Raw genomic sequence first — 25,084 nt, forward strand, 5'->3', positions numbered from 1 at the left:
CCTTCAGATATACTGGACCGAGGCCGTTTAGGGCTTTAAAGGTCAACACCAACACTTTGAATTGTGCCCGGAAACGTACTGGGAGCCAATGTAGGTCTTTCAAGACCGGTGTTATGTGGTCTCAGCGGCCTCTCCCAGTCACCAGTCTAGCTGCCGCATTCTGGATTAGTTGCAGTTTCCGAGTCACCTTCAAAGGTAGCCCCACGTAGAGCGCATTGCAGGAGTCCAAGCGAGAGATAACTAGAGCATGCACCACTCTGGCGAGACAGTCCGCAGGCAGATAGGGTCTCAGCCTGTGTACCAGATGGAGCTGGTAGACAGCTGCCCTATATCTCCCCCTCCCAATTCTACATGAATCTACATATGTCTCTCAACAAAGGCTTTCCTGTGGGGCCTCCCGATTTTCCTTTAAAAAAAAAAAAAGCTGTAAATAGTAAGAATGTTTTTGTTCTGAATGCAAATCATTGGGAGGGAGATGCATGTATACGAAGAGAAAAGAATTAGAAGGCCATCTGAGCCCTAATTACAAACTGTTTTCCAAAAAGCAAACATTCTGCTGATTCTCTGCAGTGCTGTTGAAAATGAAAATGAGTTTGCAAAGAAGGCCGTTTGGCTCAGCAAACTTCTACCTTCTCCCTCTCTCTGCATTTTCAAACAGCACCCAAAGAAACCCAAACTTGCGTGAAAGGCGGGGTCTTGTGTGATATAGGAAAACTGCCTGATGCTGAATCAGACCATTGTCTAATCTTGCTCACGACTGTCTGAACTGACAGCGGCTCTCCAGGGTGTCAGGCAGGGAATATTTCCCAGCCCTACCCAGCTTCATGGCCAAATAGGAATTTAAACCCTGGCCTCCCAGATTCTCCTCTGATGCTCTAACCGCAATACCACACAGCCCCTCCTCTGGCGAATAACCCCTGCATACAAAGCCGAATGAACACACAAGCTTTGTGGTGAGAAAATCAGGAGGAATATTCAGTAAAGGAGGTTGTTTTAAGGAACCTTTGGCTCAGTCGGTAGAGCACAAGACTCTTGATCTCAGGGTTGCAGGTTCGAGACTTGCGTTGGACCAAAAGTTTCCTGCGTTGGACTAGGAAACCCTAGTCCAGCTCTACAATTCTATGGTTCCGATTTTGTTGCATTTCTGCCTGCAGTTACCGTATTTTTTGCTCTATAAGGCTCACTTTTTCCCTCCTAAAAAGTAAGGGGAAATGTGTGTGCGTCTTATGGAGCGAATGCAGGCTGCGCAGCTATCGCTGAAGCCAGAACAGCAAGAGGGATTGCTGCTTTCACTGCGCAGAGCTCCCTTTAAAGAATTTCCCCCCCTTGCATTCCCCCTCTAAAAACCGGGTGCGTCTTATGTTCAGGTGCGTCTTATGGAGCGGAAAAAAAAGGTAAGTGATGACAACCTCTGCGCTGGCGAAACTTTATCTGGAAGACTGCACTGCTTCCCGGTGACCAAGAGATGGCAGTGTTTCCTATTGTTTCTGAGCAATTTAACCAGGAGCAGAGCGTTAGGGCAAAATGTTTTAGGAGAAAACAGAGCCATTCTGCATAGAATCGTAGAATTGTAGGTTTGGAAGGGACCCTGTAAAGGTAAAGGGTAAAGGGTCCCCTGACCATTAGGTCCAGTCGTGACCGACTCTGGGGTTGCGGCGCTCATCTCGCTTTATTGGCCGAGGGAGCCGGCGTACAGCTTCCAGGTCCTGTGGCCAGCAGGACTAAGCCGCTTCTGGCGAACCAGAGCAGCGCACGGAAACGCCGTTTACCTTCCCGCCAGAGCGGTACCTATTTATCTACTTGCACTTTGATGTGCTTTCAAACTGCTAGGTTGGCAGGAGCAGGGACCGAGCAACGGGAGCTCACCCCGTTGCGGGGATTCGGACCGCCGACCTTCTGATCGGCAAGTCTTAGGCTCTGTGGTTTAACCCACAGCACCTCCCGCGTCCCTAAGGGACCCTGAGGGTCATCTAAATCCAACTCCCTGCAGGAATATGCAGCTGCCCCATATGGAGAATCGAACCTGCAACCTTGGCGTTATCGGCACCAAGCTCTAACCAGCTGAGCTATCCACTGGCCCCAAATGCCAGGCAGTATGGGGCTGCAGCAACACACAACTTCCCAATGAGACTTCCCGATGACTGTGGCTCCTGTCTCTTTTTTGTCCTCTTGGGGGATTCCCCAGCTGGAGCTCCACCGCCGACTTGTCGGCACCCAGCCAAGCCAAGCCATGACAGGGGCTAGTTGCCATTGGTAGCACCATGGTGTTAAATGTGTCGTTGCATCAATACGCCTGGTGTTTTGTTCTTAAATGGGAGTAGCCGCGCAGCCCTTCTCGAGCAGAATCAGGACTGCAGTCCTTTAATTCTTTCCCTCCATGTGACCCTGATTAAAATAGTTGCAGGAATTTATGTATAGGTTGAGGGGGGTTGCCCCTCCAGCAGATATCATGCGCATGCAGCCCACTACCAAAATTGGCACAATCGCTTTTGTGACTTTTGTGATTTGTCCCCACAAAACACTTCATCACAGTTTCTTCCTATCTATTCAAAGGGTCTTTGCTGCACGATACCAAATGTTAACAATTCACTGATAAATGTATCTCTGTACTGGCTCTCTGGGAAAACTTCAGAAATTCATGTAGACATGTGAGCTCAGCTCCTCAGCAGCCCCTCTGCCTGAGTGATAATCCCTGGCATCCTGATACCTGAGTGCCAGACAGGTATTTCAGAAATAACAAACCCAGATAAAGACAAAAGGGTGTGATGAACTTGGCTGGGAAACAGGGAAATGTCAGATCTCTTTTGTACCACTTGATGGGTGTTTGGTAGAGGGCAAGGGGAACCATGGGGCAGGGTCCAGGATGCTCAGATTACTGCCACCAGACCTCCCCTTTCGTGATGTAACCGTGATGTATGAGTGATGTAGTTTGGGGGGGGAGTACCATGGGGATTAGCAGCTAATAAAAGCTTGGGGGCTCTTTTGTTCGGGGCTTCCATCTTGTTCCACCTGGTGGCAGGTGGGAGTCCTGTCGTGACCATCTTCAATCAAGACCAAGCCTCCTGGCTGCTGCTTTGCTCTGATATTCCTGGCTGGTGTCCTTGTTTTTTGTCCAAGGGAGCCCTCAGATTTCACCATTAACAAAATAATAATAATAATAATAATAATAATAATAATAATAATAATAATAATAATAATAATAAATCTCCAGGCTGGGCTCCTCCATGGAGGAAATGGCTACTAGCTACTTACGATGGCTTGGCTTGGCTTGGCTTCCACAGTCGGAAGCCCCCAGAGCAGAAATGGTCAGAAATACTGAAAGGGAAGGGAGTTATTAAACTGCTTCTTAAAAAAACATCTTTAGACCCGGCCAATTTGGCCAACTATCACCCAGTCTCAAATCTTCTATTCTTGGGCAAGGTGATTGAGTGGGTGGTTGCTGAACAACTCCAAGCACGCCTGGAGGATGTGGACCATCTGGATCCCTTCCAGTCGGGATTCAGGCCTCACCATGGGACTGAAACCGCCTTTGTCGCGCTGGTCAATGATCTCCGGGGGGCTAGGGACAAAGGTGAGAGCAGTTTCCTAGTTCTGCTGGATCTCTCAGCGGCCTTTGACACCATCGACCATAACATCCTTCTGGACCGTCTAGAGGGGCTGGGATATACTGTTATACAGTGGTTCTGCTCCTTTCTCCTGGGCCATGTCCAGAAAGTGGTGTTGGGGGATGAGTGTTCAGACCCCTGGGCTCTCACTTGTGGGGTGCCTCAGGGTTCCGTCCTCTCCCCCATGCTTTTCAACATCTACATGGAGCTGCTGGGAGAGATCATCAGGGGGTTTGGGCTGGGTGTCTACCAGTACGTGGATGATACCCGGCTCTACCTCTCTTTCAAATTGGAACCAGTGAAGATGGGGTATAAATAATATATTATTATTATTATTATTATTATTATTATTATTATTATTATTATCTGCCCTGGATGCTGTAACTGAGATTCCTGCATGGCCTCTAGCCATGGTCAAAATGGTCACCAACTGTCCAGCCTTTTTGCATAGATGCTGTCCTCTTGTGGACTCCAATTATATCAATGGACCGCTGTGTCTTTCTCAATATTGTGCTTGTTCTTCTCTCTCCTGCCTTTCTAGAGGAAGAGGAGGAGGAGGAGGAGGAAGAAGAGGAGGAGGAGGAAGAAGAAGAAGAGGAGGAGCCGGAGGAGGAAGAAGATGAGGAAGATGATGGCAACGAAGAGGAGAGGGACCCAAATTCCATGGACGAAAGCTTGGACGAAGATGCCAACCTGTCCAGCTTCACTCTTCCTGGGGAGGTGTCTCAGGAACCCCTGGAAGGGCTTGAGGACCCAGCTGGGGAGCTCTCTGGGGTCTCCTACCAAGTGCCAAGCGCCATCGAATGGGAACAACAGAACCAAGGGCTAGGTAAGCAAAATGCATTCTCTGCGGCAGTGGGCAAGTTTTGCGGCAGCGATCCCTCCCAGTCCTTTTCTGAGCACAATTCAAAGTGTTGGTGCTGAGCTTTAAAGCCCTAAACGGCCTCGGTACAGTATACCTGAAGGAGCGTCTCCACCCCCATAGTTCTGCCCGGACATTAAGGTCCAGCTCTGAGGGCCTTCTGGCGGTTCCCTCGCTGTGAGAAGCCAAGTTACAGGGAACCAGGCAGAGGGCCTTTTCGGTAGTGGCACCCACCCTGTGGAACGCCCTCCCACCAGATGTCAAAGAGAAAAATAACTACCAGACTTTTAGAAGACATCTGAAGGCAGCCCTCTTTAGGGAAGCTTTTAATGTTTGATGCATTACTGTATTTTAGTGTTTTGTTGGAAGCCGCCCAGAGTGGCTGGGGAAACCCAGCCAGATGGGTGGGGTATAAATAAATAAATTATTATTATTATTATTATTATTATTATTATTATTATTATTATTGAAAGTTTGCCAGGGGTGGGATTCATTCTCGCAAACTGAACACCCGCACCCCAAAACCCCGTTGTAAATGTTTCAGACAACAGCAGTTCAGAGTTAAGCCAGATGTTTGGCTGTGTAGGCGACCGACACCCTGTTTAGCACCCTGACTGAAACGCTGCTCCAGTTTAGGAATTTGACATACTGCGATGTTTGCCTTGCACTGGGGCCACATTACAGGTGTTTGGAGCGTGTTTTGGGGGGATTCGGATTTGGGAAGACATCTAAATATTGCTAGGCAAACCTGTCCGTTCCAGTCCATCATTTCCCCTCATTTTTAAAAATATTAAACCATGCTTCTAGCCCTCGTGTTGGGTGTTTGTGCACAAGGCAGCAGCTGGGAAGGACTTCCAGTGTTTGGACCACTGTTCTGTTTGTTCTCTTTTCCTCTTTTTCCTCTTGTTTCCTCTTGGTATTTTTAACATTTATAAAAAGCTGGGGGGGGGGCAGCGGCGGTGTGGAGAAAGAATTCCTTTTCATTTGACTGAGGAGGACACAAACAGGAAGGGGAAAGTCAGGGGAGGGGAGTCACTGCAGGAAAGGCAGGATAGAAAGGATCTCCTAGGTGGGAGATGAATCATAGAATCATAGAATCATAGAGTTGGAAGAGACCACAAGGGCCATCGAGTCCAACCCCCTGCCAAGCAGGAAACACCATCAGAGCACTCCTGACATATGGTTGTCAAGCCTCTGCTTAAAGACCTCCAAAGAAGGAGACTCCACCACACTCCTTGGCAGCAAATTCCACTGTCAAACAGCTCTTACTGTCAGGAAGTTCTTCCTAATGTTTAGGTGGAATCTTCTTTCTTGTAGTTTGGATCCATTGCTCCGTGTCCGCTTCTCTGGAGCAGCAGAAAACAACCTTTCTCCCTCCTCTATGTGGCATCCTTTTATATATTTGAACATGGCTATCATATCACCCCTTAACCTCCTTTTCTCCAGGCTAAACATGCCCAGCTCCCTTAGCGGTTCCTCATAAGGCATCGTTTCCAGGCCTTTGACCATTTTGGTTGCCCTCCTCTGGACACGTTCCAGTTTGTCAGTGTCCTTCTTGAACTGTGGTGCCCAGAACTGGACACAGTACTCCAGGTGAGGTCTGACCAGAGCAGAATACAGTGGCACTATTACTTCCCTTGATCTAGATGCTATACTCCTATTGATGCAGCCCAGAATTGCATTGGCTTTTTTAGCTGCCGCGTCACACTGTTGGCTCATGTCAAGTTTGTGGTCAACCAAGACTCCTAGATCCTTTTCACACGTACTGCTCTCAAGCCAGGTGTCACCCATCTTGTATTTGTGCCTCTCATTTTTTTTGCCCAAGTGCAATACTTTACATTTTTCCCTGTTAAAATTCATCTTGTTTGTTTTGGCCCAGTTCTCCAATCTGTCTATACCTCTGTTTGTGGATAAATGACAGGATATATATGATATAAGGGATGCGGGTGGCGCTGTGGGTTGAACCACAGAGCCTAGGACTTGCCGGTCAGAACGTTGGCGGTTCTAATCCCCGCGACGGGGTGAGCTCCCGTTGCTCGGTCCCTGCTCCTGCCAACGTAGCAGTTCGAAAGCACGTCAAAAGTGCAAGTAGATAAATAGGTACCACTCAGGCGGGAAGGTAAACGGCGTTTCCGTGCACTGCTCTGGTTCGCCAGAAGCAGCTTAGTCATGCTGGCCACATGACCCGGAAGCTGTACGCCGACTCCCTCAGCCAATAAAACTAGATGAGCGCCGCAACCCCAGAGTTGGTCACGACTGAACCTAATGGTCAGGGGTCCCTTTACCTTTACCTATATATGATATAAAGAGAATGAAGGGCCTTATAGGTATTTCCCCCCATCTTTTTTCTCTTGCTTTTATATCTTTTGGTTCTTTTTAATATTCTTGTTCTCCAAACTAGTTTGATTCTTATTGTATTTTACATCAAAAATTGCCAATATATATATCTTTAATGGAAAGAGTGAGGTGAAATAATAATAATAATAATAATAATAATAATAATAATAATAATAATATGGGAGGGAGATGGTCCTTGAGTTATTGGGGTCCTGAACTGCACAAGGCTTTGCAGGTCGAAACCAACACTTTTAATTGGAAACTAACTGGTAGCCAGTGCAGTTCTGCCAGGAATGATATTCAAAAAACCAGACCAGAAATAGGAGCATTCTGTGTGATGTAGCTGTCTTGCGAAAAGTCTTCATAGCAGCACAAACATCAACACACCACGTTCCTGTCGTCACGATACCTTCCTTCCGCTTATGATATTTTGCCCTTTTTGTGTGAAAAGCTTGGAAGGGGTGGGTGGGCCATCTTGAGAGGAAGGGATATGAAAACCTCCCACAGAAGCCTTTCTTTTTGGTAAACAAATCAATCACATTTTGTTTGCCCTGAGACCCCGAGAGAGGCTTGCGCTGGAATCCATTAGGAAAAAAAATAATGTACGAAACCGTGTAGTTCTGGGTTTCCAATAACAGGATAATTGCCTCTGACCTCGAGCGGCCGTTGCCTTTCAAAACTTGGAGATCGGCATTAATCAGCAGGGGGAATCGATAGAACGGGTCTTTCCAGAGAGGTCGTTCTGGCATTGGTACCTGATAAATAGAGATCAAAGCGCTTCCAAGCTCCAAACTGTTTCCCATTAGTCTATTAGCAATTTGGAACCACCCGGCATTTTGCTGTCAGCAGCGGCTGGCCAAGAAGGTTAATTGATCTGTGGGGATCGTGGCACAGACTCCTCCAACCTGGTGCCCTCCAGCTGTCAAGAAGGACATTGGAAAGCTGGAAGGTGTGCAGAGGAAGGCGACCAAGATGATCAAGGGTCTGTGAAATATACTCGGAGTCGAGAGTGGATTTCATGCTCTTTATTCAGCTCATAGTGGTGAGGAGGAATGAAAGGTCCCCCAAAGTATCTACTTAATCTACATTATTTACACAATGGGCTGCACGTCATTGGCTAATTCCGGAATTCTCCTGTAGGCCAATCAGGTTGTGGATTCACTTCCATCTGGAGCTGGATTGGATGGCTCCTGCAGACCAGTCATACTGCTGCATTGTTCTAGGACCAATAAGACTGCTGCATTCTGAATCCTATTGTTCTAGGGCCAATCAGACTGCTGCATTCTGAATCCTATTGTTCTAGGGCCAATCAGACTGCTGCATTTTTGATCCTATTGTTCTAGGACCAATGATACTGCTGCATTCTGAATCCTATTGTTCTAGGGCCAATCAGACTGCTGCATTCTGAATCCTATTGTTCTAGGGCCAATCAGACTGCTGCGTTTTGGATCCTGCTGTTTTAGGACCAATCAGACTGCTGCATTTTTGATCCTTTTCAACTCAGTACATAACAGTCTGAAAGCCAAGCCTGATGAGGAACGGTTGAAGGAGCTGGGGATGTTTAGCCTAGAGAAGAGAACACAGAGATGACATGACAGCCATCTTCAGGTATCTAAAGGAGGATGGAGCAAGCTTGCTTTCTGGTGATCCAGAGGGCAGCGGATTCAAATTACGTGAAAGAAGAGTGCAACTAAATTCAGGAGGGAAATTCTAGCAGAAAGACCTGTTCAATAGTGGAATGGACTCCCTCAGGAAGTTGTGGGTTCTCCTTCCTCAGTGGTTTTTAAGCAGAGGCTGGAGGGCCACTCACTGCATATGATTCTATTACTGCAGTATTGCGAAAGAACGATGTCAATCAACATTGGATGATCTCTTTCTACCGGCACGTTCGCAACCCGCAGTGCCGCGTCTGCGCACATGTGTGACACGATTCCTAGGAGTTTATCTCAGTGAAGACCTTACTTGGAAAATCAATACAACCCAGGTGATTAAGAAAGCCCAACAGAGACTCCATCTCCTCAGAGTATTGCGAAAGAATGATGTCAATCAACATTTGATGATCTCCTTCTACCGGTCAACAATAGAAAGTGTCCTTTCCTACTGCATCACGGTGTGGTACGCTGGTTTGACATCAACTGATAGGAAGTGCCTACGGAGGGTGGTGAATGCAGCACAGGATATTATGGGCTGTCCTGTGAATCTGCTGGATGACATCGTGGAAGACCGTTGCCTCAGGAGAGTGAGGAAAATTCTCAGGGGTGATTCACACCCTGGCCGGCACTATAAAAATAACAGGCACACAAAAAAGCAGTGCAGGATATCCGAGAGAGACTTAAGATTAGGTTTGTGGTGTGCTTAAAGACCATTAGGGAAACCAAATTTTACATCGTCCCAGTGCCGGATTTACGTATAAGCTAAACAAGCTATAGCTTAGGGCCCCACTCTCTTAAAAAATTAAAGAAAAAACAACACTGGATGTACATTTCCAAATTGTATTTCAGTTCAACAATTACTTTGATAAAATACATATTTTATATACATAAATCCGGCCCTGAAACCTGTATAGGGAAGTTTTTTAATGTTTAAAGTTTTATTACGTTTTTATATATGTTGGAAGCCTTCTTATTTTCCTATCGACTGAATTTCCCCCTCCCCATCCCTAATTGTTGCCTAAGATTCTTGTCTGCAGGCTAAGGCAACAAGAAAGGAACAACCACTTTTAAGGCTCTAGTCCTCAGCCTCTGATCTCAACGCAGTGCCGGATTTACGCATAAGCTAAACAAGCTATAGCTTAGGGCCCCACTCTCTTGGGGCCCCCCAAAAAATTATAGGAAAAAACCTGGATGCACATTTCCAATCCAAATAAATTAAAACCTACATACAGCAACAGTGTTTGGCGTTGTGTAGGCTCCTATGATGTAAGACAGGAGTGTCAAACGCAAATTCATCGGGGGCCGCATCAGCAGTTTGGTCACCCTCAAAGCGCCGGTTGTATCTATAGGACTCAATATGCGCTCAATATAAAAACAAGTGGAGGTTTCCTGAATGCATGTAAAGTGGAGGTTTCCTGTGTAGAACAGCCGGCGCCCCTAGAGGGCAAACGTTCTCTGGCTTGTAGGCTGCCGCGCATGCGCTGAAGAGGCGGCTTTCTTGTGTCAGAAAAAAAAGGGGGAGAATAAAAGGTGAAGGCTGGCGGCCGGCGGCGGCTACACGGGCCACATGACAAAGTCTGGCGGGCCGGATTCGGCCCGCGGGCCTTGTGTTTGACACCCGTGATGTAAGACATGGGCCCTGCCTGCTAGCCTGCTCCCTAAAATATCACTGGTTTGCTCATTTCTATATATAGGGTGCCTACATTCTGCATGGACTGGTTGTATGGAAACATGTGGCGTGCAGCTGCAGACCGCAGTGCAGCACAGTTGAATGCACGCCAAGCTGTTGCACCTGTTATCTAATATTAAAGAGTGCTTGCAGACTGATGATCAGGCAGCATAGACTAAGGGTATGAGTCTTATGCCTGCTGATTGATTTCATGTAATACATAATTTATTTATTTTGATCCCATTATAAAAATATTAATCTCTATTATTCAGTAGGCCTATACAGTGGTACCTCTAGTTGCGGACTTAATCCGTTTCAGGGTGCCGTCCGCAACTAGGGCGCCTCTTCTGCGCATGTGTGCGTGGCGAACCCGGAAGTAAACACTTCTGGGTTTGCTGCGTTCGTAAGCTGAAAGTCCATAACAAGAGCAGAATGCAACTAGAGGTACCGCTGTATTATTATTTACTAGTACAGTTCCCTATTACCCCGACTTGCTACTATAATACTATATATAAATATTATAATTATATTAAATATTTTACTTACTTATAAAGGCCCCCATTACCTTCAGTAGCTTAGGGCCCTATCAAACCTAAACCCAGCCCTGTATCGTCCTGTGGAGACCAGAGTCCTGCGTGTCTGTACTTGTCGTGTACAGTGGTGCCTCGCAAGACGAAATTAATTCGTTCCACGAGTTTTTTCTTCTTGCGAGTTTTTTGTCTTGCGAAGCACGGTTTCCCATAGGAATGCATTGAAAATCAATCAATGCATTCCTATGGAAACCGCCTTCAGACCAGGTCCGGGGACAGTCTGTCCCCCGACCTCTTCTGAAGGCTGGGGGGGGGGACAAGGGCTTTTCTTCCCACCGCCAGCCTTCAGAAGGCTGTTCTGAAGGCTGGCGGTGGGAAGAAAAGCCCTTCTCCCCACCTCCCGCCCCGCAAGCTCCGGGGACAGGAGGGCTTTGCTGCCGACCGCCAGCATTTTAAAAGCCCCCGGGACAGCGGAGACTTTTCTGCTGTCCCGGGGCGATTTTAAAATGCTGGCGGGCGGCAGCGAAGCCTCCGCTGTCCCAGGGCGATTTTAAAATGCTGGCGGGCGGCAGTGAAGCCTCCGCTGTCCCGGGGCGATTTTAAAATGCTGGCAGGCGGCAGCGAAGCCTCCGCTGTCCCGGGGCGATTTTAAAATGCTGGCGGGCGGCAGCGAAGGCTTCGCTGCCGCCCACCAACATTTTAAAATCGCCCCGGGACAGCGGAGAAGTCTCCGCTGTCCCGGGGGCTTTTAAAATGCTGGGGGTCGGCAGCGAAGGCTTCGCTGCCGCCCGCCAGCATTTTAAGATTGCCCGGGACAGCAGAGAAGTCTCCGCTGTCCCGGGAAGGCAGGCGGGGGGGGGGGAGCAAAGACTTTTGCCCGCCGCCGGCCTTCAGAAGAGGTCCAGGACCTCTTCTGAAGGCGGGTGGTGGGCGAAAGTCTTTGCTCCCGACCGCAAGCATTTTAAAAGAGGTCCCCGGAGATTTCCCTATGGGCTTTCTTCTTGCAAAGTAAGCCCATAGGGAAATTTGTCTGGCGAAGCACCTCGAAAAACGGAAAACTCTTTCTTCTTGCAAGTTTTCCGTCTTGTGAGACATTCGTCTTGCGAGGTACCACTGTATATATATGGTACAAAATGTAGTGAAATAGCTCTGAGCATGCAGATCTGAGCTTGTAGCGAGGGGGTTCAGGCATGTCCTATTTAGGTGAGTTCACATGGCGAAAGAGAACAGGAAAAGGAAGAAACGTAACTTCCTTCCAGGTGAGGGGCGTGGCCTAATTGAGTCTAGGAATACACCTCTGTGGTCTTAACCCTTTCATGCATTAACTAGCTCCGTGCCCTCTGGTTATATTTGACTTCAATTTCCCACACGAGCTTCAGAGCTTCTGAATGACTCATGAGATCTTAGCGACACTTTCACCTTTTTTTTTGAAAACCAAATATTCATTTTCCTCCGCTCAGTTGCACAAACTCTGCTCTGGTTCATTATCCCCCATTATCCCTTTGAATCTTAATGAATAGCTGCGGTTGTAATTGCAGCCTTGGTGGGAAATGTCACATTAACACCACTCTGTGTTTACAAAGCCCCGGCGTTTCTCTAAACGGGGAAAGGTGGAATAATTATTGCTTTCACTCGGTCCCGTGACGGATATGTTAAAAGCCGGCGCTCATGAGAGAGGATCTTCCCTGTGATTAAGGGAACCAGGAAGTGTCTGTCAAAAGTCTGACACAATGCGTTGATAAATTGTTTTGCATGGTGTGCGGCCAGCATCCGATTAGGATGTGCGAGACACGGGTTCGGCTCCCGCACTCAGCTGGGAAATTCATACGATGACCTTGAGCTAGACACCATCTCTCGGTTGCGACAGTAAGAACGAGGAGGGAGGGAACCAGGTATATCGCCTTGAGCTATTAGCAGGAAGAGTGGGATGTTAATGTAGCAAGCAAATAAAAATAATAATATCATAGAATTGTAGAATGCAGGAATGTGCAGCTGTCTCATGCAGGGATCGAACCTGCAACCTTGGTGTTATCAGGACTACGCTCTAACCCACTGAGCTATCCAGACTTCATGTAAAATGTGGGAAGGTTTTCTACCACAGTTTTACTCGGTTGTCTTTGCTATTTAAAATGTATGGTGTGGTGTAAGTGGGCATGATTGTCTTGGAAGATGTTTAGTAAGGCCAGTTCTGGGGTGCTTTCTAATACTTGCTTGGTTATTTTACTTATTTCTCGTATGGTTGTTGTCCAGAATAGTTGGATTCTGGGGCACTCATCTTTCACCCCACTCCACCTCTTTCCCCCTTTTCTCCCTAATGTCTCAACAAATGAAAACGATTTGTAAAAATGTTACATGGGGGAAAAAATACGAGAGAGGGACATTGCACACACTTTTGTAAATCAACAAAATCTTTAATAATAATAAAAAATAAGTATGCAGAATGATTTTTTTAAATTTTTAAAAGTACAATGAACCAATACAGTTACAGTTCTGGAATGCAAGTGAAAGCAATTGTAATTAAAAGTTAATTTGTTTTTTAAAAAATGTGTGGTGTCTCGCCCCCCCCCCCTTTCTCTCTTATCAGAAGGAGATTGCAAACCTAGATGGAGATTTCGTTTTGCTATTAACCCAAAGCTGGGAGGTTAATATTCCCCCTAAACCCTGTTAATCTTTTTAAAAAGTCGTCATTGCAAGTTGCCACGGTTGATGCTGTAAGTTATCGGCTTACGCCGCAGGCATGTCCAAAGTCCGTTTTGGGGACTTAATCCGGCCCTCTGGTCGATTTAATTTGGCCCCTGTGGCAGTATATGTCCCTGGGGTAACCCCCCCCCCAAAAAGCTCAGGAACTTCAATCCTAAAAAAAGTTCAACAGCTTTGGGGTAAAATTGTAAAAAAAGCTCAAGAACTTCAATCCAAAAGAAAGCTCAACAACTCTGATCAGCCGTCAAGCATGTTCACTTCATCAAATCTGGCCCTCTTTGAAAAAAGTTTGGGCATTTTATCTGAGAGAAATAATTGTCTCCCTACAGCCTTATCCCTGTTCCAGGTACCACATAATACCAGTTCTGCATTTGTAAGAAATCGACCCCCACTTCTTCTTCTTTTCCTCCAGAGATTTCCCTGCGAAAGCCTGCTCTTTAAAGCTCAATTGGAGCAAACAGCAATCTACAGAAAACCTGGGCGCTAAATGAATGAATGATAAAGAGCAAGTTTTTATGGGGAAAACATGGGGCACTGAATAACTGTGAATACTGGTCTACCTTAAAAAAAAAATTAAGAAAGTTTGCTAACAGTAAACATCGAGGTAGCTTGTCATGTGGCTTTGTTTGTTCTGCCTCTAGCAAAATTCAGTTTTGTTCACGATCGTGTTGTAAATTAGGACTTTAGCATTCGGGTGTTTTTTAAATCAGCGACTGGCTGGTGCCTAGCCAAGATTTCACACTGTGAAAATCTTGTTGTTATGGCTAATGGCTCAAACAGTAACACTGCACCGAACTGATCAAGGGGAAAGAATAAAAAAGCAGAGAGAAGAGAAAGTAATATTAATAAGGGATCTTTCTGTCTAACAGGGAATGATGGCTTTTGTTGATTAAATCTAAAGTTTTTTCACAATTCCTCTCTTAGAAAGGGCACCTGCTTGGGGTATTGAATAATAAGGAAACTGATTTCAATTAAATTGATTAATTGGAGAAAGGCAGTGACTAATACACTAAAAATGATTTTGTCAGTTGACTGCCCTATTGGAAAATGGATGTTCGAGAGCTGAGTCACATCTAATGAAAGCCGCCAGGGCTCATAGGTGTTTATAGGAATTGCAAATATTTTGTAGCCTGCCTTCTGTTCTTTCATTTGATTTTTTTCCAAAAAAAGAGAAAGCATTATTGGCAATTAATTAAGTTACACAAGAAAAATTATGTGCCGAAGAGGGACTTCCAGTTGAAAAAGACAAAACTTGTTCCTATAGCTACACGTATAATTAAAGACACTCGTCTTCATTGGAAAAAAACCCCTATTAATATTCCGTGTACACAATTCAACAAATTATTAGATTTTGACCTGTGCAATCTCTGGAGCTGGGAGGATAGCTTCATATTTCATTCTCCTTACTTTCTCATGCTTAGAAATATAGAAAATCTATTCCCTGCCCTAGGTACCCAGATCTTTTATTTTGACTTGGCAAGACAGGTCCCTGCCAATTTTCATTTTAGCAGACAAGGAGACCGAAAGCAAGAAAATGAGTCTGAGTTAGAGGAGGGTGTTTAACCTCCGTTGTCAGAATGAGACCCTGTTGTGTTAGCCTTGTGTCCAGGGCAGCTGTTTATCAGCTCCATCTGGTATGAAGGATGAGACCCTGTCTGCCCGCGGACTGTCTTGCCTGAGTGGTGCATGCTCTGGTTATCTCCTGCTTGGACTACTGCAACGCGCTCTACGTGGGGCTACCTTTGAAGGTGACCCGGAAACTGCAATTAATCCAGAATGCGGCAGCTAGACTGGTGACTGGGAGTGGCCACTGGGACCACATAACACCGGTCCTGAAAGATCTGCATTGGCTCCCAGTACGTTTCCGAGCACAATTCAAAGTGTTGGTGCTGACCTTTAAAGCCCTAAACTGTTAGGATATTTCCGTTCCACCTTAAAAGGGAGCAGGCTTTGTGAGTCACAGAGTCTGCGTATTTCCTGTTCACAGGATGTTTATGTTTTCAGTTGCTTTCGTTTCTCTTCTTCTTGCCTGAGCATACCGATGCAGACGGTCATGGTTTTCTTTGTTCTGACCAACGCTAAATAAACTGTAAATATGCTCTCCTGCTGTGCATCTTTTGCTGTGTGAATTCTGCTGATAGAGTGTGCACCAGCCTAAGAATGTGGAATTCTATTCTTGAGGCTTCGTGTCGCTAAGAGCTGATACTGCGTGTCTACGGGAGGTCGATGGATCGTCCGGCAGCCGGCTTGAGGGCTAAGATGGACTTTGTCTCCCTGGCAGTATCCCAACATAAACTGCCTCGGTCCTGTATACCTGAAGGAGAGTCTCCACCCCCATCGTTCAGCCCGGACACTGAGGTCCAGCGCCGAGGGCCTTCTGGCGGTTCCCTCACTGTGAGAAGCCAAGTTACAGATCCTTGGAGCTGGCTCAGTGTCTGGGCTGGACGATGGGGGTGGAGACGCTCCTTCAGGGATACTGGGCCAAGGCCGTTTAGGGCTTTAAAGATGATCCTCCAGGTCCCTTCCAACTACGTGAGTTGATGCCGCCCATCTGACTGGGTTGCCCCCAACCACTCTGGGCAGCTTCCAAGAACGTCAAACACAGTCAAACATCACTGTGTCAGCAGTGGGGTTTGTGTGTGAAGTTTCAGTAGCCAAGGTATATATAATGCCAAGGCCGACTGAGCCTCTTGGGCTTGCTGATCAGGAGGTCGGTGGTTCGAATCCCCATGATGGGGTGAGCTCCCGCTGCTCTGTCCCAGCTCCTGCCAACCTAGCAGTTTGAAAGCACACCAGTGCAAGTATATAAATAGTTACCGCTCTGGCGGGAAGGTGAACGGCGTTTCCGTGCACTCTGGTTTCTGTCACGGTGTCCCGTTGCGCCAGAAGTGGTTTAGTCCTGCTGGCCACATGACCCAGAAAGCGAGATGAGTGCAGCAACCCCATAGTTGCTTTTGACGGGACTTAACATGGGACGCGGGTGGTGCTGTGGGTTAAACCACAGAGCCTAGGACTTGCCGATCAGAAGGTCAGCGGTTCAAATCCCCACGATGGGGTGAGCTCCCGTTGCTCGCTCCCTGCTCCTGCCAACCTAGCAGTTCGAAAGCACAAAGTGCAAGTAGATAAATAGGTAACGCTCTGGCGGGAAGGTAAACGGCGTTTCCGTGCGCTGCTCTGGTTCGCCAGAAGTAGCTTAGTCATGTTGGCCACATGACCCGGAAGCTGTATGCCGGCTCTCTCGGTCAATAAAGCGAGATGAGCGCCACAACCCCAGAGTTGGCCACGACTGGACCTAATGGTCAGGGGTCCTTTTACCTTTAACTGTCCAGGGGTCCTTTACCTTTACCTTTACCTGTAATGTCACCTGACTTCAGGTGAGATGGTTTTCCTGCCCACATCTGTTAAATAAACTTCATAGTAGCACTGTGTGTGTGTGTGTGTGTGTGTGTGTGAATCATCTCTGATATCAGCACCTGCCCCTTGATCAAAGCCTCTTGCCGGATAGAAGCCCATTGATTCTTCCCCGGAAAGGACAGCCTTTCATTTATGTGATCACAGCGTGAGTTCCTAAGGGGAGCCTCGCTTTATCTTCCGTGTAGGCTTAGCGAAAGGAACTCCCTCCGTTCCGTCGCTTTGATCGCTCGGAAAGTAGCACAGATGGTTTGTAAGTGCCACCAGGAAAGACGTTGCTAAGCTGGCAGGTGAGAGAAATCGTGGTTCAAAGCCCCCCACATCTGTTGCTGCTTGGGAGAGAAAATGGTTTTCTCCCTTTTGCACTGGTCTTCGCGATTCGGCGCTTCTGCGCATGCGTGTGACTTCATTTTGCGCTTCTGAGCGGCGAAACCTGGAAGTAACCCTTTCCGGTACTTGCGGGTCGCCGTGGGACGCAACCTAAAAGAACGCAACCTGAAGCAAACGTAACATGAGGTATGACTGTAGAGAAGAAACTTTCATGGAATAAATTAATGCAAGAAGGAACTCTGTGTGCATGCCTATGATGTGCAGGGAGTGTGGCTGCAGGGGGGCTTGGCAGTGAGGGCAGGGGACCCCCTTGACCTCCTCTCCCTGCATTCCCTGAATCTAGATATGTGTAATCCCCAGTATGCAAACTGCAGTAACTTTTAACAAAGCTGCTTTTCGATCTCACACCCTGCTGCTGCTGCTACAGTGCTGTTCTAAGGTTTATGACTGCCATGGCATGCGGCTTCACTCAGTAGGGGAAGCAGTCGACTCTCAGCACCGCACCGCTCTCCGCCCCCCGTTCCGGAGCCTTTAAAAAGGCTCCTTCGTGGGTCGGGGGGCGCAAATGGTGCCCGCCGAGTCACCAGGTCCACAGGCTTCAGCGCCTGTGGTTTCTGAAGGTCCCCGCGTCGCCGCCGCGGCAGGACCCGACCCCTACTAAGCCGATTCCCTCCGGAGCTCGGAGGGAATCCGCCATTAGGCGATGGCGCTAACCCGGAAGTTGAAAATTTCAATAAATATTTATATATATATATATAAAAGGTTTATGACTGCCATAAACGTTTATGTCGTTGTTTTTTTAGTGAGAAGCTGGATGGAAAAGCTGAAAGATAAGGTAGGGAGATCTTCCTTTGTCTCGCTTTGCGTTTGAAGGCAGGTGCTGTCTTTTGCTTTCGCTTCAGGGGTTCCTTCTAGAAGGGCAGTCGGAGAGCAGATCATGAAGAAAGCACACCAAGAACTCAGGCCAGTGTAAGTTTCAATAGTGGGAGTGGTCCCTACTTGCAAATCAATAGTCAATTGTCAAAAACTAATCCATTCAAAAGTAAGTATTCTGCGGCAGCAAGAATATTATTGGCCCAAAAATGGAAGCAAGAAGAATTACCGACGAAAGAAGAATGGAGGATGAAATTAATGGACTATGCAGAATTAGATAAACTAACCGGGGAAGGATACGAAATCTGCGGGACCAGAAATTCACAGAAGACTGGCGTAAATTTACAGACTATTTGAAAAGTAATTGTAATGGTCAGACTACGTTTGTAGGTTTGCCAGATGTTTTGTGAGGTGAATTATTGGAACTATTGCAAAAATGGATGAAGAGGAGGATGGTTAGTTAAAGGCAATATGAATTTAAGAAATGCATAAGAAGTGGTTAAAACGGTGGATCATCAGAGGTGCTAATGGAAGTCCAAAAAATAAAATAAAAAATTGTATAAATGGTGAAGTTTTGTGGTATTATAATTTATATGTTAAAATTAATAAAAATTATTATTAAAAAAACAAAAGTATGTATTCTGACAAGGATTACAAACTCAAACAGAGATTACAACAGAGATTTCAAACTTAAACTCATAGAGATATGTGTAACATCATAATTCATTACAGAATTAGAGATAAGAGTTTATGAGTAGAGATAAGTTCATGTTAGTCCATAGTCAGATTCGACGTGGAGGTCTTAGTTTCAATCATTGAGCAAAGTCAGAAGTCAATTATGGATCAGAAACCAGGACAGGGCCCTGTTTCAATGTAGTCACCTTCATCAGCTATTGAAACTTACAGTACATTGGCCTGAATTCTTGGTGTGCTTTTTTCTTGGAGAACAGATCCTGACATAGGTTTGAAGGATGGTGGTGACAACCTTCTGCTGTTTGCAGAAAATTGGAAGCACTGAACGCTCAGCTGGTCACTGGACCTCCTAGGCCTGTTGACCTCCATCCTGTTGCACCCAAATTGGACCATTTTTGGTCTCCTTCCTGGTTCTCAACACACAGAGCTCACAACCATGCTTCCATAGCAGCTGCTTTCTGAGATTCTCTGGATTTGATCCTCCTCTCTGAGAACCAGAGAATTTTGACCTTGCCGGTCCTCAAGTCAGCTGCTCCCCATGCTGATCACAACTGATCAGAGTAACCCGAAAGACTGATCCCATGAGTAACCCATGCTGATCACCGCTAGCCAAAATGGAGAACGTTTGTGGTCAATCTACTGCTGCTAAGGCCCAAGTCCCATCAGCCACTGCCAACAGCTGGGAATTCTGGGATTTGGAGTCCATCAACACCTGGAGGACCACAGTTTCCCCATCCCCAGGCCAAGGGCTGATTTGCACTTCGTTTTGGCAACACACCATCTGTTGTGTTCGAACCTGTATTGATTGTGGGGTATTTATGGGAGGGCTTCAACATCGTGCTAAGATCTTCAATCTTGGTTGTCCCTCAATTTCCATCCTCTTGGCGTGTTACTCATCTCCTGACTACTCCTGGTTTCACAACCACCACCACCAAAACAGCTACCTAGTCTGAGTAGCATTCCCATGTGCTGACATCCCTTCCTAGACTTGCCATTTTTGTTCTCCATTCTTGCTTGAACATCCACAATCCCATTCATCACTTTCAGAGGCAGCAGCACCTCTGAATAGCGGTTGCTGGAAACAGCAGAAGGGGAGGGTGCTATTGAGCTCACGTTCCGTTTTAGACCTTCCCAGGAGCATCTGTCTGGTTGGCCACTCTGAGAACAGGGTTTTGGACTAGATCAGTAAGCCTGATCTTTCTTAAACTGTTGCAATAGGTTCCTCCATTCCCCCCACGCAGGGAGGGAGGAGAGGAACCTAGAACAATGGTGTCCAAGCTTTTATATAGACATTTGAAATTGCCTCTCCTGTAGCTCAAGACCACCCCCCAAAACACCATACATACATCACAGAAAGAGGTGGCCCACAGCAGAAATTTGAGTGTGTTGCTTCTCTCCTGTCTGCCAGGATACCTGATACAGTGGTGCCTCGCAAGACGAAATTAATTCGTTCCGCAAGTTTTTTCTTCTTGCGAGTTTTTCGTCTTGCGAAGCACGGTTTCCCATAGGAATGCATTGAAAATCAATTAATGCGTTCCTATGGAGACCGCTTGCCAGGCTGGCGGTGCGGACAAGGGCTTTTCTCCCCACCGCAAGCCTTCAGGACAGGTAGGGGAACAGAGGGGAAGGCGCGCAGCGCTTCTCCTCTGTTCCCGGGGCTTGCGGTGGGAGGAGGGTTTTTCCTCCCCACCGCCAACATTCAGAACAGCATTCTGAATGTTGGCGGTGGGAAGGAAAACCCTCCTCCCACCGCAAGTCTTCAGGACAGCCATCCGAAGGCTGGCGCGGGGAGGTCTCTCCGCCCCACCGCCAGCCTTCGGAGCAGCCTTCCTAAGCCTGGCGGCGGGAGGAGGTCTCTCCGCCCCACTGCCAGCCTTCAGAGGAGCCTTCCGAAGGCTGGCGGCAGGAGGAGGTCTCTCCGCCCCACCGCCAGCCTTCGGAGGAGGTCTGAGGACAGTGGGGAAGACGCACTGCGCTTCCACGCTGTCCCGGAGATTTCCCTATGGGCTTTCGTCTTGCGAAGGAAGCCCATAGGGAAATTCGTTTTGCGAAGCGCCTCCAAAACGGAAAACCCTTTCATCTAGCGGGTTTTCCGTCTTGCGAGGCGTTCGTCTTGCGGGGCACCACTGTAATGCCTTATTATCTGGTTGCCTGTTCTGGGTAGCCTGGCCATTCATTTGAGATGGCAAATACTTAGTTCCTGAATCTCTTACGCATATTGATAGTGTGCTCAGCTTAACACAGGACTCTGCAAACTAAGGTCTGCGGGCCGGATCAGGCCCAATTGCCCTCTGGATCCGGCTCACGGACAGTCCTGGAATTGCCGCTTGGATCGTTGTGATCGTTCAGGCTGTGCCATATTTTTTTTTTGCAATTTTTTGGGGGGCGCCATTTCTACCCCCCCCCACCACGGTGGCGCCTCCTCCCTCCCTCCTCCTGCCTTCTCCCCGCCCTACAGAGGAAGGGAGCTGGGCTTGGATTGGGGCTGGCAGCCAGCCAATCCGAAGCCTCGCTGCTCACTTGCCCAGACCTGCCCCCCACCCCCAGCCTCTCCGCCCATGGCCGCGCTGTGGGCATCGTGACGGGTGCATCGTGATGGCAACATTGTGGGGCTTCAGCTGGAGCTGGGCACGCCTGCTGGCCCCACGCCTGGTGCCCGGGAAAGCTGCCACCACCTCCAGTTCCCAACCAGCGGTGGAGGAGGTAGGAAAGGGAAGTGAGGTGAGGGGCTGGGGGAGAGAGAAGCCCCCCTCCGGCGCATGTGCGCTCCTGCGCATGTAGTCTGGCCGCCACATGGTCTTTTTTAAAAAAATAAAAATAAATATTTTTTATTACATTTTCCATAAAAAAATTTTTTTTACAAAATTATACATCCATTTTTAACTTAAACCCTTTTCCCCAGAACTTCCCTCAGCTTGTCTGATAATTTTCCGTTTATTTTTTATCCTCGTCTCACATTTCCCAATATTATATTGCACTCAAATACTCTTAATCACATCGTATTTTTTAAACAATATTTCTAACAGTAATTTCACAGAGCTTCTTGAAAGCCAACGGACATTATTTGCTCATCACAGAAATTTTTGATATACTCTGTAAATTTCTTCCAGTCCTCGGAGAATCTCTGGGGGAGAGAGAAGCCCCCCTCCGGCGCATGTGTGCTCCTGCGCATGCAGTCTGGCCGCCACAAGGTCTGAGGCGCGGTGAACCGGCCCCCTCCTAAAAAGTTTGCTGACCCCTGGCTTAACAGACACTTGCCAGACTGTATTTACAGGGAGGTGTAAGCCCCTACAGTCCAAAGACAATTGGAAAGCTTTTCCCAATTCCTTCCTCCTTGCAGAGAAATATTTGAGGTCAATTTGGGAGAGTCAAAACGGCTTCAGGATTGCTCTCCTGTACTATTTCAGACACGTGGTTTATGTACTTAGGTCTGTGTTTGCCTTGTACATTTGTGAACATTTCTTTTATATATATAAGATCTTAGAATTCCTATAACACTGAAGTGGAATCCAAGTGTCTGCTCTCACTTTCGAGCCATTAAAATCCAAAAGCCTCTTTTTGGGCTGTTTACTGCCTTCACTGGCAGGCAAACTGCACGCTGTTTAAAGTCCTTGCACAGCTGCGTAGATAGCCAAAACATACTTTGACTTCTCATGCTCTCACTGAGCCAGTCAGTAACTTTCCAAGCCTACTGACTGTCGTTGCCTAGCAACTGTGCATACTTTTCTTCAGACAGGAAATCTTATCACCCACAAGAATTCCTGGTATGCATGCCTTTGCTCTTAGAGCTGTTTTTCCAAACGCAGCTCTCGTGAACCAGAGAATAAATCAATCTGCGTTCACACTTTTTAGCCCGAAATTCAGCATACCTTTTGGGGCTCCGTTGCTTGGAAAACACCCCCTTCTCGGTGTCCAGCCGTCTGTACAGCTTCTGGCTGCACGCAGACGTTATCTTCTTTCCTTTGGTGCAGAGGATGGCAAACGATCCATCGACCTCTCACCTCTCATGCTGATTCCCATGGATCAGATAACCATCGGCATTTGCTACCAGTTGTTGATTTCAAGCCAAAAGTCAGAGGAATTGGCCACCCTCCAGGTGCCCGGCTTGAATCCTTGTTGACCTCCCTGTCTGCGACTCCCGGCAAGATCAGGCGAGGCCTCAATCGGTGATCCTTCTCAACGTGAGAAGAACACACCACTCCTCCCCTCTCATCCCCTGCCATCCCAGGGAGGGGAAGGAGACAGACAGAAATGTATTTACATGCCTTTATTTCTGTCCTTCCAGCAGTACAGAGAAAACGTGACTGCACTCTCTCATTACCAACAGCAGAGAGTGAATACTCCTCCCCTGTACTTCCAGTACAGATCATGTGACACTCTGAGCTAACATCCGGTGCTCAGTGCACTGAATAGACTGTCCCTTTGTTCCCACGGTACAGTCCCAAAACATCAACATCCTGTTTGGCTATCCAGCCACCTGGAGCACGCTGCTGCATTGCTCATTTTTCGTAACACTTCCCCCTCCCCTCTTCTGCAGGCTGGTTACATGTCTGGGATGCTGGTGCCGGTCGGCGTTGGCATTGCGGGGGCACTTTTCATCTTGGGCGCTCTCTACAGCATCAAGATCATGAACCGCCGGCGAAGGAACGGCTTCAAGAGGCATAAGCGAAAGGTAGGCTCCCAGTGCCCTCCCTCCCCCAGCTGCTCAGCCTTTGTAATTTCTGTGCCAGGGCCATGCACGCTGCGTGGCACCCAAGACACGGGGCCAAGCTGGGACTTCTGCTTCAGGTTTCATCACAGATCTCCCCAAAGGACCAAAGTCCATCTTCTTTGGCTCCCTAGCAGTCCTGTCCGATCCTAATAACAATAACAATTTATTATTTATACCCCGCCCATCTGGCTGAGTTTCCCCAGCCACTCTGGGCGGCTCCCAATCGAGTGTTAAAACAATACAGCATTAAATACTAAAAACTTCCCTAAACAGGGCTGCCTTCAGATGTCTTTTAAAGATAAGATAGCTGCTTATTTCCTTGACATCTGGTGGGAGGGTGTTCCACAGGGTAGGCGCCACCACCGAGAAGGCCCTCTGTCTGGTTTCCTGTAACGTCAGTTCTCGCAGTGAGGGAACCGCCAGAAGGCCCTCGGAGGTGGACCTCAGTGTCCGGGCTGAACAATGGGGGTGGAGACGCTCCTTCAGATATACTGGACCGAGGCCGTTTAGGGCTTTAAAGGTCAGCACCAACACTTTGAATTGTGCTCAGAAACTGTTTCTGACCTAAAAAAGGTAAAAGGGACCCCTGACTATTAGGTCCAGTCGTGACCGACTCTGGGGTTGCGGCACTCATCTCGCTTTATTGGCCAAGGGAGCCGGTGTACAGCCTCCGGGTCATGTAGCCAGCATGACTAAGCTGCTTCTGGTGAACCAGAGCAGTGCATGGAAACTCTGTTTACCTTCCCGCCGGAGCGGTACCTATTGATCTACTTGCACTTTGACGTGCTTTCGAACTGCTAGGTTGGCAGGAGCTGGGACCAAACAATGGGAGCTCACCCCGTCGCGGGGATTCGAACCGCCGACCTTCTGATCGGCAAGTCCTAGGCTCTGTGGTTTAACCCACGGCGCCACCTGCGTCCCTGTTTCTGACCTACCCACCCCTTTTAAATGTGCCAACGTACCAGGCAGGGAGTTTGGAGGAGGGGAGGGGAACAAGCAAACGAAAGAAGGTTTCATTCCTTGTCACTGATGTCTTCCCCTGCCTCTCTCTCTCTCTCCCCCCAACACAGCAGAGAGAATTCAACAGCATGCAAGACCGAGTGATGCTTCTAGCGGACAGCTCTGAAGATGAATTCTGAACCAGACTGCGGCGCCTCGTTTCCTGCCCTCCCGTGACTTTTATTTCCTTCTCCCCCCCCCCTGTTTCCCTTCTTTCTTGTCGCCGAGGGAGGTGCGCAAGCGTTTCTGCTGCGCCGCCACAGAGGCCAGCCACCTTCCTCTTGCTCACGGGGCAGCAGTGCTTTTACACAACCTGCCCCTATAAGAGGAAAACACACACACACACACCGATAACAGCATGCTGCAGCCCCAGTGTAACACACAAATATTGTTATTTTTAAAATATATGTATCTCTGTACGGTCGCGCACGTTCATTTTCCACACACGGCACGCCGTTCTGAATGCGCAGCAGGCAAAGGCGTGGACCCAAAAGACAAAGGACGTTTGTTGGGTGTTTTTATTCCATCTGCTGGCTGTCGTGCTGCCGTCCTTCTGGTGTGAGTCCCTGGAGAGGGCAAGCTTCAACCCAGATAACTCCTGTTTCTTTCTCTCTCTCTCGCTGGGGAGCAACTTCTGAATACGTTGCGTTACCTGAGCTGGAGTTTGCAGTTTCCAAAATTAGCTGCTCTGTTTAATTGATGAAGTGCTGCC

The 25,084-nt window shown here is 47.8% G+C and overlaps 1 protein-coding gene across 3 annotated transcripts in view; it reads left to right on the forward strand.

The window, feature by feature from the left end:
* ARMH4 (armadillo like helical domain containing 4) overlaps positions 1 to 24,791 on the forward strand; it is a 60,235-nt gene extending 35,444 nt beyond the window's left edge. For all 3 annotated transcript variants that reach the window (XM_053391849.1, XM_053391938.1, XM_053392031.1), the window contains 4 exons: positions 4,147 to 4,434; positions 17,900 to 17,931; positions 23,200 to 23,334; positions 24,444 to 24,791. In XM_053391849.1, the coding sequence (XP_053247824.1) occupies positions 4,147 to 4,434; positions 17,900 to 17,931; positions 23,200 to 23,334; positions 24,444 to 24,512 (524 nt within the window). In that variant the 3' untranslated portion in view covers positions 24,513 to 24,791. The remainder of the gene's footprint in view (positions 1 to 4,146; positions 4,435 to 17,899; positions 17,932 to 23,199; positions 23,335 to 24,443) is intronic.
* Positions 24,792 to 25,084: the final 293 nt, after the last annotated feature.

Source organism: Podarcis raffonei, chromosome 1 (genome assembly GCF_027172205.1).
Source record: "Podarcis raffonei isolate rPodRaf1 chromosome 1, rPodRaf1.pri, whole genome shotgun sequence".
In the NCBI taxonomy this organism is placed as follows: domain Eukaryota; kingdom Metazoa; phylum Chordata; class Lepidosauria; order Squamata; family Lacertidae; genus Podarcis; species Podarcis raffonei.